Raw genomic sequence first — 18,487 nt, forward strand, 5'->3', positions numbered from 1 at the left:
TCTTCTCTAATAATAAATTTATTTGTGATAAATCATTTAAATTTATCATAACCAATCAACATATGATCAGTAATTATGCTTAGCTCATATATGGTAGTATACCAGCAAACTTGAATACAACCTATTTCACAAAAGAAAAAAAGCTGCAGTCTTTGTTGAATGCCATTCTTTATTGCAGTATTAACATCAGTAAACTGGCTTTTTCAGTATCGCACACACAGGTTCAACACTGCAGGAGTGGTGAGCACTTTCCATGAAAAGGGCACAAAAACCGGCGTAAAGTTTCCTTTTCAACAAAGATGCTAAACCTTCAGAAAAACCTCAAGATGTCAAACTGTATATATTATTTATGCTATAGAATAGTTATAATTCTTTTTTAAATCACAATTTCAAGGGGGCTGCCGAGATATTCAGTGGGATTAAAGCTACTCGTGTGGTAATTTCATGGCAGTTAACAATTTATATAAAATATAATTTCCCAATTTGCACCCTATTCGTGGAAAATTCTGATTAATTTTCCCAAACCTTTGCCCATGATTTTTTTTTCACAGTATAAAACTCATATAAGTTCACAGTTACAACACCCAAATCTTTTAAATGTGCACGTCCCACAGAATATAAAGTAAAAAACTGAGTTAAGATGATTTTATGTGATACCAGGTTTTCTGAAATAAAAATTATGACAAAAAGGTAATAGAAAACAAGTAAATTGTTACTTAATTTGATCTTCATGCATGTTTTAGCCTAGGCTTGATTTCCATTTGTCAAGTTTCAACAGAACACTAGATAATAACCAGGTCAACTATACAGATTCTTGGAGTTCATAATCGTCCACATAAAATCCAAACTTGCATTTCTGTCCCCACACTCATCAATCAGCTGGTTTGATAAGATGGCCATATTGTCTTGAAATTCAGCGTGTCAAGATCAGTTTCAAGTCATACTCAGCTTCTGGAAAGTTTCTGCAATGTATGAATCATTATAAGGTTTTTATATATAAACCCCGACAGGCCAGCCTATAATGATATTATGCCAAGTAATCACAAGTCTTTTTTTCTCTGATCATAAAGTCAGTAAATAAACCACCCAGTTTTATGAGTGAACAGCCGTTCTGTCTTAAACATTGGCCTAAATGTAAAATAATATACCCATCTACAGCTACATTTCACTGAAATGAAAACTGATTAAACATTACCACTGGTCCCAAACACCTACTAAAAATCTACAAGTTTCCATTGGACCGATATTAGAAGCATGTTCAGCTGAAATCAACATCATAGAACATGCTCTGCCCATATATCTATATCAATATTTGAGCCTACTGTACATAATAACATATCTCCTCTTACCAGTCAGGCACAGGTCTCTTGTTTTGCCATATTCTGTGATGACCTAAATTAATGCAAGCCATACAGAATGCATTATGTGTAACGAAGTTCACTAGAAGTGAAGTAAGTTTCTTAATTTCAATCCTGAAAGGTATACCTGATTGATCCATTTAAATTCTACTTGATTATTGTAATACTTTAACGCAGTGTTTGATCAGTATTCTAAGATCGGTCAGAACGGTAGTGCATCCTGGTGTGGAGTAACAACACCTAGCATTAGCTCTGGCAGGCACTGGTGAATGCTGTGTTTCAATGCAAGCTGTCTCTTGAGTATCCGAACTCATGGCTCAATGAGCGCGCTCAGGCTGGCCGATGTCCACGGTGATGTTGATGAAGAGTGGGGCTTGGTCGATAGACAGGACCTTGTAGGAGCAGGAGTTCAAACCATCCTTCTTCCACATCTGAGGAGTACGGCGTAACAGCTGCATCCTGTAGTGGGGAAAGTGAAAGCAAAGCTTCAAATGCCACACTGAAACTACGTTTCCATCTAAAGTTGCAAATTTAACTAGTGTGAAAAATTGGAATATGGCATAAAATATTTGCGATTCCATGTGTTCAAGAGAAGAAAAATCGTCACTTCCTGTGAAATTGCCACAAAATATCTGTAATAAAAATGGAAGTTGCTGCAATCGGGGAAGCCACTGTGGCTCTTTCTTCCACCATCATAAATTACTTGTGTCTCAGAGCACGCAGACGAATCGCAATAAACGCTGTCATGCTGTCTTGTGTTCGGATGCCTGGTGTTTGAGAACACAATCATGAGAGACTGTTCTTGGAGGGAATTAAACCAAATTATTCTGATGACAGACTTTGGCTCAAGCATTTCAGAATGACCAAACCAACATTTGAGATGCTGTGAAATTCGATTGGTCTGCGGGTTAGTCCAGTTATCCAATCAATTACATCCTCTGTTGAGGCAAAGTCACATGAGTTTTTGTTGCCCTTCGAGGGATTTATTCGCTAAATGTGTTTCCATCATAGTTTAAGTCCATGTCCTCTTATCAGATAAAAGCCCAATGTCCTATAGTTATGATAAGCAAATACATTGGCATCAGGGTTTGAAATTAACACCCACTATCCCACCAAATGTGGGTGAAAACCAACCGATGCAGGTAACTATCAACTCACTAGCCAATTTGGTGGGCTAAGATTGAAAATTCAACTTCAGATATCATGGCTACCCACTTGCCTCCAACATTTCCTAAACAAAGCTTAACAGTAGGCCTACAGTTGCATGGAGACAAGAGGCCAATTTTCAACCTGTTCTTAATACCTAGGCATCTGAGAACAGGGTATCCACAGGTTTTTAAAATAAAATATAAGGCTTTTAGGGAGTGTTCACACTTGTGCTTGATTCGTTTGGTCCGGACCAAAAAAACAAAACAAAACAAAAGTACTCCTGGTCCGCTTAGCGTTCAGATTGGCATTTTAACACCGAACCTAATGGCACAGGGAGGGATATGTTCACAACCTGACGGGTCGGCTTTTATGACATATTGCCTAATTTGAAACGGAGCTTATAGTGCAGCAGATTAGTAAAATAATCATTAACTTTGGTATAAAAGCATGAAATTTGGCACAGATACTCTCTAAGGGCCAGTATTTTGAAAAAAGGCGCTGGCCACTCAAAAATTCAATATTGCTGCCATTTTTCAAGATGGCCAGCATTGCTATTCAATGCTTATAATATCAATTATTCAAACAGAAAATTTGATACAAATACTCTCTAAAGGACATGTTCATGGAAAAAGATGCTTGTCCCTCAAAAATTCAAGATGGCTGCCATTTTAAAAGATGGCCACCGTTCCTGTCGAATATTAATTATTTCAATTGTTCAAATGGTGATGCAAGCATAAAATTAGGCAGAAATACTCTTCAAGGAACATCCTTTTGGAAAAAGGTATGTGCCACTCAAAAATTCAGGATGGCGACCATTTTCAAGATGGCCACCATTTCTGTCAAATAGTCATAATGTCTGCTTTGTCTGCCTCCTCTCCTTTAACCTGTCCGCAGGGTCCGAAATTAACTTTTTGGCTCACCTGCCACAGGGACTGGTAGATGAAAAAATCCACCAGCCAAGCATATTTTTTACCGGCCAAAATAATTAACAGCCTTTTTGTGTCACATATACATTAATTTCAGTACATTTAATTGAGATAAGTATTATGTTGAATGAATAAGAGTAGATAGAAGTCAAATCAGAGCAACAAATAGTAAGACATGGAAGATGTGAGCATGGAACTAGTGCTCATAACAGTACATTTGAAGGTTTTGTAAAACTATCAGATACTTTACCGAAAGTAAACATTTTTACAGATTAATACTATCAGTTAAACAGATTAAAAGTAAAAAAAAAATATATATATATATATATGTATATATATATATATATATATATATATATATATATATATATATTTATTTTTGTTTGTTTGCTGCATGGTTAAAAAAAACAGTATATAGCCTATATTTGTTAAATCATGGGGTGCATCGACACGCGCCTAAAGACATATTTCGCTGAGCAAGCACAATGAAGCAAGCGGAAAGAAGTAGCTACTGTGTGGGACCATTTCGACAGAAAGGGCGACGAAGTTACTTGCAAAATATGCTACGCGGTATTAAAATAGCAGTAGGCCTAGTCCAAGTACAATGCAATTTCACTTGCGAAGCAAACATCCACAAGCAAATGAAAGGCACTTTCCGAAGTTGGCCACTCTAGCGAGACGTTATCTCTGTATTCCCGGGACATCTGTGCCATCGGAGACCCAGACTCACCCCACATCATGTAGACATGTTGCTTTAAGTAAAAACTAGACAAGCTGTGGATAAAGGTAGGCCTGCTATTTTTATTTGAAGAAGGTTCACACACGCTTCTTGAGGAACACACACGCACAAGGTCTCTTGCTCTCCGCAGTGCGCGCGCTGCACGGTTTGGAGCACAGTATGAGCGCGCTCTTTCTCGCTCGCTCTAGATTCCTGGAGATTTAAACTAATTTGCGGGCATCAGGGAGCCGCTATCAATATGCGGGAGACTCCCGGAACTTCCGCAAGACTTTGAATGTCTGGAACATTCACCCGCCAGTGTGGCGGATAGCCTGTTGAGATTTACTCGCCAAACGGAAAATCTACCCGCATTTGGCGCTTGGCGGGTGTTAATTTCGGACCCTGCCTGTCCGGCTTAGTTAAACTTGCCAGGGATATAATTTCTCCACCGGCATTGCACTCAGGTTCATTGGAATACACAAGTCTCTCCACCACGGCAATGTGCAGTCCACAGAGAGGAAGGGCCACTGTTAGAAAAAGGAAGTGGCCAGTAAAAATTCAGGAAGGAAAACATTTTTGAAGATGGCTTCCCTCCTTTCCTATGTTCATTGCCACTGTTTCCAAAAATTGATGTAAGGATTCAAGAGAAATGGCGGCCATTTTGAAAAAATGGCCACCATGTTGAATTTTTGGGTGGCCAACGCCTTTTTTCAAAAAAGGGACCATTAGAGAGTATCTGTGCCAAATTTCATGCTTCTATACCAATTTCAACGATTCTCATGAAATATGCCATTAATCTGCTGCACTATTAACAAACATCCAAACAATGCTTTGTTCTGGGATAAATGTGCTATGTGCGTAGCCTACATATGATATTATTTTGACCAGCTGAGAACTCGTATTTTGGCTAGTAGAACTTCTGGATGACTGGTAACTTAAATTCAGTAGCGAAAATTGCTGATGAGTGAAAAAGTTAACTTCAACCCTGTTTGGCTTGTATAGCAACACACTATGGCATCAGTGCTCAAACAGGTGCCGCAGATTTCATTAAGGTTTTCACATTTTTAGCATTTACATTTTTTTTCGTGGAAAGGAAATATAATTGAACTGTTGTAATAGCTTATAACTTGTACAGTACAAATTTGTTATAAACCATAATGTTTTAGAATGATGACTATGTAAGACACTGGATGTCTCAATCTCATTTCCATGTTGTAATGTAACAAATGAAAGCTCTCAAAAATGTTCCTTACTTTAGCTGTTGTCTCTTGCAAGACCAGAATAACACTCTAATATTGCAACATTTATTTCTCATTCACACTTGACCTGACCTGTCTTTATTGACTTGATTGCCACTGTCTCTCTTGTGAAAGACCATGGTGTAGCGCGCCACTTCAGAAGACGGCCGCAGTATCGACATTTTCTGAAGTTCCAGCCTGAAAAACATGGTTTTATTAAAATCATCAACAATGTTCAGAGATGGTACAACAGCAATAAATATTTCCCTTCACTCAAACACACTTTCCTCTTCATACAGCATGAAGCACAAATTGGCTTTGGATTTTTCATGTCCTTTTTTTGGTGGGTTTTGATGATTAAAAAACAAAAGTGAATTAAGCACCATTTTGCACCCAAAAAATTTTTCAACCCGCTCTTTGGCCAAACGAGAGATGAGAAATGAGAGAACTCATTTCAAAACTTCTACATGCATCAATATTTTAGATTATTTTTAAAATTTTGTCAACCAGAACTGAAAGGCAAGATTTCACTTTGGTAATTTTGTCTACTTTATGGAAAAATAATAGTAGTCACTCATAGTAGTCAGTGGATTTTAATCAGCGTGTAGTACTTTCATCTCACCTTATCCTCAGGTCATCGTCTTCTCCACCCCAGCCCCAGTAGGAGTTTGGGAAGCCATTCACCATGTGGAACTGCTCCGTCGTCATGGCCGAAACCCCCCCAAAGTAACCTTTGTATCTGAGTCTGGGAAGTCAGTGGCAAAAAGTGATGAATGTCTTTTAAATATTAAACAAGAACTATAGCATGTCATTTCACAAAATAAACTGATTGATGCAATTAAGAAATTACTTGGGGTACATTATATTTGATGTAGCTGAATACTAATGGAGAACAGAGAATATCAAGCTGCTTAAAGACGTTTAACTACCATATTTTGAAAAACAGGGGAAAGCATCTCTTTCATCTTATTACAAGCTACCTGCAATCTACCTTAAAAACCGAGTGAGTGACCGGATGGGTAAACTGGTAAGACTAGTCTTACAAGTTAGTCAACACATTGTTTTTTTCTTAAAGACTGTTCATAACTTTTTAAAGTCAGTTAGATAAAAGTACTTAAGACACAGTCTTAACATAATGGCTATGTTTTTGCAACTGGCTGCTTGTCTTAAAAACCCAAAAAACCCAAGCCCAAAATAAGCAAGCCCTAGTTTTGGGGGGACAACCGAAGTGGTATAACTTAAAAGTTCACAGTAAACTATTCTTTTAGCTTCTTCCATGTCATGAAAATAACATAAAACAAAATACAATTATCTAATAATATAACAGGTAAATTGATTTCTAGGTTAAAAACAAATGCCAATCTCTCCAAGATTGAGTGATTTTTGAAATAGTAGAATTTAATGCAAAAATCAAAAAAGCGATGGTCGTATTTCCGCAATTTTTCCGCAAAGAATTTTAACCTAAGTGGAGGACAATATTAGCTTATCAAAATTCATAATTCTGAACCCAAAAAATGAATGTGTTTAATTGTCCTGCCTCTGATTCACAGTACATTATATTAAAGTAAGCAGATATGGACTGGCCTTAAGTGCCTTAAAGGAAAGAAAAATTCCATAATTTAGGGTTTCAAAAATCTGAAAAAAGCACAGTGAAATCCAGGTGGCAACATGTGCCAAAGACCTTTGCACAAAACTTTAGACAAAATCTGCATAATGTGTACAGAACTAAACTGAGCAAATACGGTTTATGCAAAGATGTCACACTTTTGGACACTGACAGCTCATCACAAAAACAGATGTATGTGGCTTGACCCATTCAGAGATGTTGACACTGGTCTTTCTCTCCATGTAGTTTTTTCTACCAGCCCTGTGGCCCATAATGTATGCATGTTTTGAAACAGCTGAACTACTGAAAAATGCAACAACTTCTCATCCAGGCCCTGGTTATTTCTAGGCTTGATTACTGCAATGCTTTTCTGGCTGGACTTCCATCATGTGGAATTAAAACTCTACAAATGATCCAGAATGCTGCAGCCCGTCTTGTCTAGGGCTGGGGCGGTATGGATTTTTTCTAACCGCGGTTGAAAAGCAAGATTTTCCCGCGGTATGGCGGTAAACCGTTTTAAATACAACCACAACCCCCCTTCCCCGACAGACTTTCACGCACGCACCAGAAGTCGTTTTTGACTTTGTTAAATATTGTCACCTACATCCGAAAAAAAACAAGCACAATTTGAAAAAGTCACATTTTCATCAAGCAGTAATTTGACATGATCCAATCACTGAATAGATTTCCTTATTTAAGAATATTCTCAGATATGTAAGACTGGAAAAACCGGAAGGACTTTAAGAGAGGGCCACTCTCTGAGAAAACAAAGGAAATTAACATTTGAACTCCCCCTCATGCACTATTGAGACGAAGGTCTCACCTCCCTCATCCTAATCTACATTTCTCTCCCCCATTCTTCATCCTGGCAGAGATCTCCCAAACTCACACAAGAATCTAAATGGTTTAATGTGAATGATTATCATCAAGGTTTATACATGTTTGGTATTATTTCAAATGTCTCGGTGCGACTGGTACAAATGTCTCATTCCCAAAGAAGTAAACCCAAAAGATAATAAAGTTCTTACGAAGTTTAGAAACTTCTTCCACAATGGAGGGTGTGTCTTTGAGTTAACACCTTTTGACCATTTACTGACTGAATGCTAATTTTCCACTGCTAGCAAATGGTGACTTACCACTGTGGATGATGTTTAGATTTGAAATGAGGTCTGGGTATATAATGAAACGCAGCGAGGGCTCTGGGCTTTTCTATATCTGAGATCGGCCCGTGAGGCTGAGAGTTGCGAGACTCTCAGCCACACGCATTTCTTGTCTGGTAAACTTTTTCCTCTTTGTTCTAGAGCATTTGATGTTTTGCATTGATTATCCTTGAATTGATTATGAAATTATAATGATACATTTACCTGACATATTAAATTGTGACATTTGATTATTCTAATTGACTTTGACATTATTTTCATTCAAGAGTTTTAAAAGAATAGTAAAACATTCGCTCACATTTAATGATGCACAGATATCATTAAAGCCTTTTCATTTATGGAGTCAGATGAAATAACGAGAAAATACATATGAGAAAATGTATTGCATTCAACCAAAAATACTTTGCCGCGAAAAAAGACAGTAACACGCAAAGACCTTCACTGCTAATAACACAGTAACACGCAAAGACCTTCACCGCTAATTCGATTACCGCCATTGGATCGAGTTAGACGGCCTTACAGATACATTCGCATTGAATTCATCATTTTCAGGAGAATATACATTATGTTGTTCACATTGGAAATGAAAGATGAACACTTTTTGCAACATGTCTTAATTACAAATATTATACTCCATATTTATGTTTGCATAATATAGTGTAATTTTTTATTTAATCTATGTCGATTATATGAAAAGTGAACAGCATGAGTAGGATAGGATCAAGATGGGTCAGACATGATTTTGACCACTTTATTAAGTTTTGTTTGGTAGAAAGCCTTTCTTTAAATTAAATTTCGTTTTGTATAAATTGTACCTTAATTTTAATCACTGTTTCATTAACTAATTGCCTGGAATTAATAAATAAGAAGCAAATATAGCAGACATATAATCAGGAGGACGTGGAAGGGCCGGTGCGGTCTCTTGCGCGTGAACTGGAGCTCGTCTCATAAATGAACCGAAACTCGGCGTAGGCTAGGCCTAAATGTCTACTTTTAAACAAAATTCAAAACAAAATGATAACATTTTAGGCTACAGTAGCCTAGTCAGGTGAGGTCAGGTTTGCCGATGTGCGTTAGGCTATTATTTATATTTATCCCTGTGCGCCGATCGGAGACAGAGTTCACTGCTGATACAACATAGCCACTAGGGACTTTAGCCTTTAAATATCTTTGCTGCATCGGATCAGTGTTCTTTCTAGAACAGCCAAGAGCTTTATAGCCAAGAGCTTTCTAGCCTCGTGGCAGCAGCGCCTCGCATTGCTCGTAGACCTTAAAACAGTCAGCGCCGCGGATGCGGTTTCGAAAATTTATCAAAAAACGTTGGTGCGGGTGAATGGCGGACAGATGATGAGTTTTGTGATGCGGTTGCGAATAAAATAATAATAGCCCATCAGCGCATCTCTAATACTAATGGAATGTTATTATTTGTCATGGAACATTGCGCTCCTCAGCTCGCGAAAGGTCGGATTTGCTCCATCTTTTGATGATAAAGGGGGTGGCCAGCAATATTGTTATGTTTAAGGACATTATGGAATTAAGATAATGTCTGTACTATGTTATGATTGTACTGTACAATTAAATACAATCGTTGCTAAGTCTGCCGTCTGCACACTTTACCTCATAGCATCCGTTAACTGAATGAATTGAGAATATCAACTGAAAATCAGAGCCGTTAAATATGAAATACGATAACATCAGCAATTTTCATTCAAGCAGCTGATTTCTGTAAATGAATGTAAAACTAAATGTATATTGCAGCACAGGGTGAAGTCAGTATATAAATTAATGACGATTTGAGACAAATAAAGGTAAATTTAATATAAAACTATGTAAATGGGGCTCTGTGGCGCGGCAGGGTTTTGAACAAGGTCCTGAGCCGGCGCTGCACTTCTCGTCCGGTGTGCGACCCCCTTTAAGTTTTGTTTAGAAAACCTTGAATCCATGTAAGACACAATATCATTAGACATAATCCATGTCATTAGACACAACGTGCACACATGTGCAGGCCAATGTTTTTTTTTGTTTGTTTTTTGCGGTGATCACGGTGATGAGCTCAGACCCACGGTTGGAGTCACGTGACCGCGGTATTGCGGTAATGCGGTAATGCGGTAACCGTCCCAGCCCTTGTCTTGTCTTCAACGAGCTCAAAAGGGCCCACGTCACTCCTCTCCTCATCTCTCTACACTGGCTACCACTCGCTGCTCGCATCAAGTTCAAGGCATTGTCGCTTGCTTACAGATCGACCACAGGCTCAGCTCTCCTACTTTCACTCGCTCCTACGCATCTACATCCCTACTAGAAGCCTACGATCGGTCAATGAGTGACGGCTCGTGATACCATCTCAGAGAAGCACAAAATCACTCTCTAGAACATTCTCATTCACGGTCCCATGCTGTCCGGAATGCAGAATCCCTGACAACATTCAAAAGACAACTAAAAACTCATCTCTTCCGTGAGCACTTAACTTAAAAAAAAAAGCCTTGTCTGGCCTATGCTACTCTGAGCAATGCCTGAACTTTGTATTTTGAGCACTTCTTGCACTTCTTTTGCCTCTTCACAATGACTTGACTTGTCTTTAATCCTGAGTTCATGTCCCTTTGGATAAAAGCGTCTGCTAAATGACTAAATCTAAATGTAAATGTAAAAATGTTGTTAAACTAGTATTGTTACTACTTATCACTTCTGTACATCAAATCACTTTAGTACATCAAACTGACAATACTGCTAACTGATTACAGTGTTGTATTTCTAACCCAAATGTTGTTGGGTCAAATCTTAGAATGGTCTGTAATTTGCTCTGCAATGTGTTTGTTAAATGAAGACAGTAATACTTACTTGTAGCCAGTGGAATTCCTCCCCACTACTAAGTGCTTAGGCTGTTTCCCACACATGTATAAGTTATGATCATTCTCAGGAACCAGATCAACATCATGGAAGATGAAACAGTCCCAGCTCAGGTCTTTCAGGGCCTCGAGGTAGCCAACATTTAATAACTTTGCCCTGTTAAATGTTGCATCTCCAGCCTATAAGACAATCAGACACATACATCACACACACACATACAAATACACAAACACACGCACACAATATTCCTCTGTCAAAGAGAATCACGCTCAGACTTGGTTTTCTCACACTCACAATAAAGTATAATAAAGGCTTAACACAAGGAACTTTTTAACATTTGGAAAATTATCAACATTTTTTGTTTGGAATGTGCAATGACAGACGAGATGAACTGCTTACTCCATTATTAGGGAAATTACAGAGGGAAGAATATATGCGTAAAAACTATTATCAAATATACACAAACTAATGCAAAATGGTGCACTATATTTTGATCCCCAGTGCATCATATGAGAAAATGGATATTTTAGGTGAGTGTTTGATTATTACCTCCTGTTTTAAATATTACAAAAAGGTGATGTAGTGTTTTGTCACACTGGAAAGTAATCTTGTTTTGAGCAGCTGAACTACTTATCACAGTGTTACTACTTTTAGCTACCACTCAATACTCTAGTATGTAAGTATATACTTCAGTATTTTAGAGAGACAGAACTGTCAAATGGGTTTGATCAGATTGCCTTGAAGGGGTAACATGACAGTGAACAATTTAAGACAGAATACATTACTGAAAACACCAGTGAGAATGGAAAGTGGACGAAGTAGAGGACCAAAAAAGACAAATATTTCAACATGTGTAAATACTGTTACAGTACGGAAATTATTATTTATGCGATTCTACCCCCGTGAAATGTTTACAAAACCATAAAGGTAAATCCAAGAAATTATTTGAATAAATTACTTATTTAGGCGTATGCTCTCAGTGACACACCAAGGATAACTTTAACGATATAGTTCTAAAAATCGTTCTAAAATATAAAAGAATAGCAGAGTCCAAACCACAACTATAACGATAACAGCACAGAGAAACAATATAGTTGGAATCACTTTCAGAACAAATTTTTTCCAGCTGATTAATGATAAAAACAATGACAGCCAATCAGAATCCACCCTGCTTTAAAAGAGCTGAAGTATTTAAGTCGTTATATATTTATCTTTATAGTTGTTGTTCTTGGAGTGAATGGGCCTTTAAAGAGTTGTTATTTTAAGCAAGAAAAGAGTTATTGTTCTAAGAGCTTAACAGAATTACTGACAGAGCTACTGGCAAAACTAGAATGAGAACATTGCTAAAAAAAAATTCATTACATGAGGATGTATACCTTTCAAAAGACCTTGAGCTTCAGCGTCTATCATTTTTACTTCACCGAACCTTACATTTCCTCAATGAAAATTGTACAATGCAATATACTTATTTTCGAGGATCACCTGGTGGTACTTTTCTCTGCTGTTCTTAAAAGTGTCATATCATGATGTGGAAAGTTGATTTTAATACGAAAACATTTCAGAACTTCAGTCCAAAAGACCATATGTTGACATTAAGCTGCAAAAACAGACTGTTATGAAATCTGTGACTATCAGACTAAACACATTATCACATAACTGTCCACATTTACAAGTCAAAAATGGTCGTTAGAAACTTGGCTTCCTCAGTCCCAGTGTAATAATGAGGAGAAGACAACAACACCATCATTCCAGTTTTTGCTTAACTAAAGAACAAAAAGAGTATCATCCAAATGGACTTTGAGGAAAGAGAGTTTAATATTTTTAAACAGTTAGATTGTTTGGTGAATGTGTATAACAATGTACTGCAGACTTTGCAAACAGACTTCTTTAAGGATGGGCCAGTGCAAAGCAAACTATGGAGCCCACAGCGAAGCCATAAGTAAACACTGTTACGCATTTCACATATGAAGAGGGCGTTTACGTTTAAGTCTTAACTGTATTCAAAGCAAATAAATGGTTCTGTTTAAAGTCAGAGAGAAGGTTAGCCTAGAAATCTAGACGCACCCTAGCGGCACCAAAAATTATTTTGCAGCCAGTGTACTCTAGCAACTCTCCGATGGCTTTCGAGCTGGAAAACCCAAACTCTAGTCAGGCCAATCACATTGTGTATAGAGTTGGTGGGCGGGCTTAACATAATGACGGTGGAGATGTGACGGTTCCGTGTGAATTCCCTGCTACTTGAAAACAAAGAAGAAACTGCTGGCGAACAGCGGTCTTTCAAATCGGCTTTGGCCGCGACTCTGGAGGACTTGGAGTTCAGCTTTTCTTTGAGAAAAGAACAATGAACGGCACTTAAGTCATTCTTAAAAAAGGAAGATGTGTTCAGAGTTTTGACCACCGGATACGACAAAAGTTTAATATATCGACTAGCTCCGGTGGTGGGAAAACGCATGGGACTCAATCAGCCACAACTGTTTGTTGCTCTGGTTGGTTGTAGCGCTATCCTATTGCTTGCAGAGGGAATTTGAAAGACAACCGTTTATCCCGCCCCTCAGATTGAGGCATGCCAATGGTGAGTTCCCAGACCTAACATCTTGATGTGGGTCAGGCTGGCCAGGCAAGAGAAGGTAGGAAATGGTCATAAAAAACTAAATTGTGTTTTTTGTCCAAGAAACCTTTACTAACACCTGAACCCACTAAAAATGCCACCAAGAAAGTCATTCTGGAAGCTTCATTGGCAAATCCTAGCAACAATGATTATATGACTACAAAAACTCTCAACCTCCGCCAGAGCTAATGGTAGTTTTGCCTACCTGGTGAATGACATAGATGGCGTAATGAAGCTGCTGCCGCTGTAAGAAAGGGTGAAGGTGGTAGAGGAGGTAGAGCAGGTGCTTCTCTCGGTTTCTGTGAGGGATGAGGATGGCCACGCTCTGTCTGGCCGTACAGTCAGAGGGGTTATATGAACCATCCACGACCTCCCCGTTTTCACTCTCTACCTGCTCCATCGTCAGCGAGGGTTCAAATGACAGCTTTAAAGAACCTCCTGTGGAGCGGAAAAAGCAGAAAAATTTAAACACGCATGTAAACAGGCCCGCAAGTAAGTGAAAGGCCCACAACCCAGGTGCAGTCTTTAAATACAGCATCAGCTGGGGCCCACATTAATTTTCAGGGCCCCATCTTTGGAAACAAGCCCAAATTAGCAAGCAGCTGTGGAAAGAAAAAAAACAGTAATGTGTAAACAGTGACATTCACACAGAGGTGGTTGTGAGATTCTCACACATTTCTCTCAGTTGTAGTTTCATGGTTTCCCATCTTTACCCAGTATTATCAGCTCATTTTGCACAGACCCAAGCTTTCCAAATGTTTAGAAGATATGTAAAAAAAAATACCCACATGTAATTCCAATTTGTTGTAATTTCTATTTTCTATGAAACAGAATAAGATTAAATGGACAGCAACAAATGCGCTTCTACTTACGTAAAATTTTCAAGTATCTTCACTTTATAAGAGATTTTAATTTTGGGAAACTTTTACTTTATCTCAGCCCAAAGAGTAATATCATACTTTTATAAAAAATCATTGTTTCTCATTATATCAAACTGAAGAAATTGACACTTTTCAATGAAACTGTTGAATCGGTTCGCAAATCGCACTGAATGATTCACTGGTGAATTGGACTGGTCAGATTGCAGCTGTTCTCGAGTCAACAACTCACTCCAGTCAAAGAGAGTTAACAATTCACCAAATTTTTCATCACAAAATCCTCAGAGCTTGAGTGTGAGCGCGACAGATGGTGTGAAAAATAACATTAAAGCCAAATTTTAGTAATCACTGTAAATGAAAATCCTATTTAGGTCATGACTATCAGTTATTTGTAAACTAAATCTACTGCAAAATGATGAGCTGTTTAAGGCCATTGTATGAAAAGCTTGAATGTGGACATTGCATCCACTAAACTGTGATGGGCAACATCACCACTACGAAGAGAAAAAACAGGCATGCTTGAGGATTCTGTCCTTTATAAGGGTCACATCTTGTGACATCACGTCCTGTTTTTGGTGTCTTTAGATGTCGATGGTCAATGTTGTGTTCTTATTAAGGGGGGTGTTCACACTTGGCATGTTTTGTTGGATTAAAACTAACCCTGGTGCGATTGCTCTGTTAGTGTGGTTTATCTGAATAAGTGTGAACGCTGCCATCTGAACCCTGGTGCACCAAACAAGAGGATCAAGACACTGATCCTGTTCATATTTCATTAGAACCGCACCAGAGTTTGTCTGGAAGCGGAGCGAGACTCATGTTCTATGAGTCTCGCTCCGCTTCCAGACAAACTCTGGTGCGGTTCTAATGAAATATGAACACAAGACAGGTGAACAAACCAAAAACGGGACATGATGTCGCAATAAGCGACCCTAACAAGGACAGAATGCTCAAGCATGCTTGTTTGTTCTCATCATCATCACAGTTCAGAGTACAGGCGTCAGAACCGCGTCTCCTCACATCAGATCTTCGTTTGTGTGACGGAGGGATATCAGCCGCTGTTTTGACTCCTTTACACATTTTATAATCTCTTCACGAGTTCTCAGCTGGTCAAAATACCATCATAGTTTCGGCTATGCACATTCAACGAGCGCATTTATCCCAGAGCACAGCATTGTTTGGATGTTCGGTAAGTTTAGTCTCGAAATATACAAAATAAAAGCCAAAAAATCAGGTTGTGAACATATCCCTCCCTATGCCTTTAGGTTCGGTGTTAAAATCCCAATGTGAACGCTAAGCACACCCGGACTAAAGGTTTTTTGTTATTTGGCCAGGACCAAACTAACCAAGCGAACAGAACTACAAGTGTGAACACACCCTCAGTCAAGATTAACCCACAAAAACGTATTAAAGATAAAATGAGAGCACACTCACGAAGTAGTGGTGAATGCTCTGGACAGCTCTGTTTGGGAGACTGCTCCTCTACTCGCTCCTCTATGCTCTGCATCATCTCGGACTCCAGCTCCAGCTGACGAAAGCCCCCGACACTCTTAACGTCATCAAGTGGATTTGATCCCTCCTGGGCAGTTTTAACTGCGTCATTATTTGAGAATGTTGATATCCATGCTACAACGCAAAGGCATAACAATAGAAGAAGCAGAAACTTTCCCTTCCTCGTGATCTTGGACATGGAGGGGAAGATTCCCATGACTGAAGTTTAGTTTGGGGTGAAATCCAGAGAACGAGCAAGAGACATCTGAGCATCTGCTTGAAGTTCAACAGTCAACTCTTAAAGTTGACAAGAGTTCCTCCAAAAGTCTCTTTCATCTGTTTTTTTGTTCATTTTTTCATCTGAAGAGGAAACATTCTTCAGTTGAAGTAACTGTTGTGACAGTTCTGCAAAAAAACAATTGTATTAGACTGGTTGATATGACTTTTTCTTGACCATATATTAATCTGAGGTCCTGTTTACACCTGGTACCAAGTAGACGAGGGAGACACATTCCCGTTTACACCTGTCGTTTTAATCCGTCTCTTTTGTCCACTTTCAACCACTTCTGTCCTGATTTCTTCGAGGGGAGGGCCTATGGGCGGTAAATCTATGGGGGATTTTTTTCGGTCTAATGGACAAAATAAGCTTGCGCAATTAACATATAAACATGACCATAGAAAACAGAAAAACATATGGAGAGCATCAGCTTTCGTTACTGCTCTGACAGCCACAAGATCCCGCTGAACGCTGTGAGTGTGTGTAAGAAATCAGGAACGGTGAGAAAACATTGTGCTTGGTACGTTTTTCATCTTCAAACCAAACTTGGGTCTTTTAGCTGACAAAGTTTAAATCCCATCTGGCTAGAGCTCTTCCAATAATGTTTACGTGTTAGGTCAGTAGCTGGACAGTAGGTGGAGTTTTGTGTCTGTTTGAACACTTTGGACCACATGAGTGTTTACACTATGAAAGCAATCCGGACGAATGCGTTTTCGACTTCCTCTGGAAGCTGTCGAAAGTGGACAATCTCAAAACGTTTTATTTAGTGTCGTCAACTTGTGATCCGATCGACGAAAATGCATCTTAATGCCATGTGTAAACAGGGCCTGAGAGAACACATTAATTACTAATACTTTTAAAATGAACTCTAAAAAATCTGAACAGTTGCTCAAAACAGTAAGAATGAACAAAATGTAATCTTAGCACATAGACTAGTCATAGCACTGTGAAAAATAGTGAAATGTAGTGAGCAAACTTTAAAATAAATCAAACTTTATCTTTCTATCTTTAGATTTGTCATACTTATTTTGCCTAGAATACAGCTCTGCACAATATTTGTATTCACTCAACCAACTTCAGGTGCACCTGGGATGCTTTATAACAAGAATACAGGCCATATGTTAGAATAAAAAAAATATACATTTACACAAAAAACATTTAATTCATCAATTAACTCACCGGCAGGTATTACCTGTTAGTCTGTCACAGGTTTATCCACCCTGAACAATTCGGTTCGTTTTCCTGATCACATAGCTTCTGTCACCTCCACCCTCCTCTACACTTCTCATGTTTCGTGTTGACATACTTCAGTGGTTTAGGTCTACTGTGTGCATTTCGTCATCGGTTTCTTTAGTAACAGTACCTTGTCTTGTCCTTGCCACGTCAAACAATTTTGTAAAGTTTATTGTTTACGAATGTATTGCCCTGTATTCTAAATATCTGTTGCTTTTTGTTTTACATTTGATTTGACTTAGTCGAAAGAAATAACATTGTATATCATGGCTGGGTGGGGATCTAACTGCACTCAATCTTGTATGATTGGGATAAATTTCCCCTTATCGACTTAAATAATTTGACATCAGTTCATCATTCCTTAAAATCAGCATTTCAAGTGACAGTTGACATTAGAAACCTCTGTAAGTTAAATTTCAAGTGAACAGAAATTTAGGAAAAGGGATTTATGGCTTTTTAATTTCAATTTCTTTGACACAGAATCGCTTCTGAAACACGTTTACAAAGACGACTGAATTTTTATTTTTATTAGTAATGTTACAGCTTGTTATGGGACTAAGGTTATTTGACAGCGTGATTTAGGATGGTCGCACATTCGACAAAAAAAACTAGCGATCCACATGCTAGTTTGCTATCTGGGTTAGCACACGTATTTTTAGACGAGGGCACAAACATATAGGAAAAGTAGAAACTAAATAAAGTTTTAAAATACTTACGACAGTGAAAGCAGTAGCACCCTCAGCTCAAGACTGTACTGTACTGAAGTATTTCCGCAAATACAGCCTCTGAAGGGACGTCATTGGCTGGAGTATTACTGACACAGAGGCTGTTTAACATCGCAACACCTGCTGGCACATGCCGAAACTACAACCCAAGACTTCAGGGACTTGCTTTATTGTTTATTTTTACAGGGACAATGCACAATTAAAAGTAATTGCACCAGAGTTAGCTAAAAGCTAATTTACATCTGCTGTCCCTGGGCAGGTAAACAAATAAAATAACAT

At 38.5% G+C, this 18,487-nt stretch overlaps 1 protein-coding gene across 1 annotated transcript; it reads right to left on the bottom strand.

Moving 5' to 3' along the window:
- Positions 1–151: 151 nt before the first annotated feature.
- On the bottom strand, positions 152–18,330 carry b4galt4 (UDP-Gal:betaGlcNAc beta 1,4- galactosyltransferase, polypeptide 4). Its single transcript, XM_077206677.1, has 7 exons — positions 18,200–18,330; positions 15,917–16,378; positions 13,813–14,045; positions 10,991–11,178; positions 6,012–6,134; positions 5,483–5,587; positions 152–1,817 (listed from the first exon to the last, which is right to left on the bottom strand). The coding sequence occupies exons 2-7, from the start codon at positions 16,188–16,190 to the stop codon at positions 1,676–1,678; spliced, it is 1,065 nt and encodes a 354-aa protein (XP_077062792.1). The 5' UTR covers positions 16,191–16,378; positions 18,200–18,330; the 3' UTR covers positions 152–1,675.
- Between the last annotated feature and the right edge of the window lie 157 nt (positions 18,331–18,487).

The sequence above is a fragment of the Siphateles boraxobius genome, unplaced genomic scaffold, assembly GCF_051911475.1.
Source record: "Siphateles boraxobius isolate OS27281-9 unplaced genomic scaffold, OSU_SipBor_1 56, whole genome shotgun sequence".
NCBI lineage: Eukaryota > Metazoa > Chordata > Actinopteri > Cypriniformes > Leuciscidae > Siphateles > Siphateles boraxobius.

Coding starts and splice junctions, on each gene's coding strand:
- b4galt4 (XM_077206677.1), bottom strand. CDS start 16,190: ATGGGAATCTTCCCCTCCATGTCCAAGATCACGAGGAAGGGAAAGTTT. Junction 14,046..15,916: donor AGAGCATTCACCACTACTTC/GTGAGTGTGCTC, acceptor TCCGCTCCACAG/GAGGTTCTTTAAAGCTGTCA. Junction 11,179..13,812: donor CCATCTATGTCATTCACCAG/GTAGGCAAAACT, acceptor ATTGTCTTATAG/GCTGGAGATGCAACATTTAA.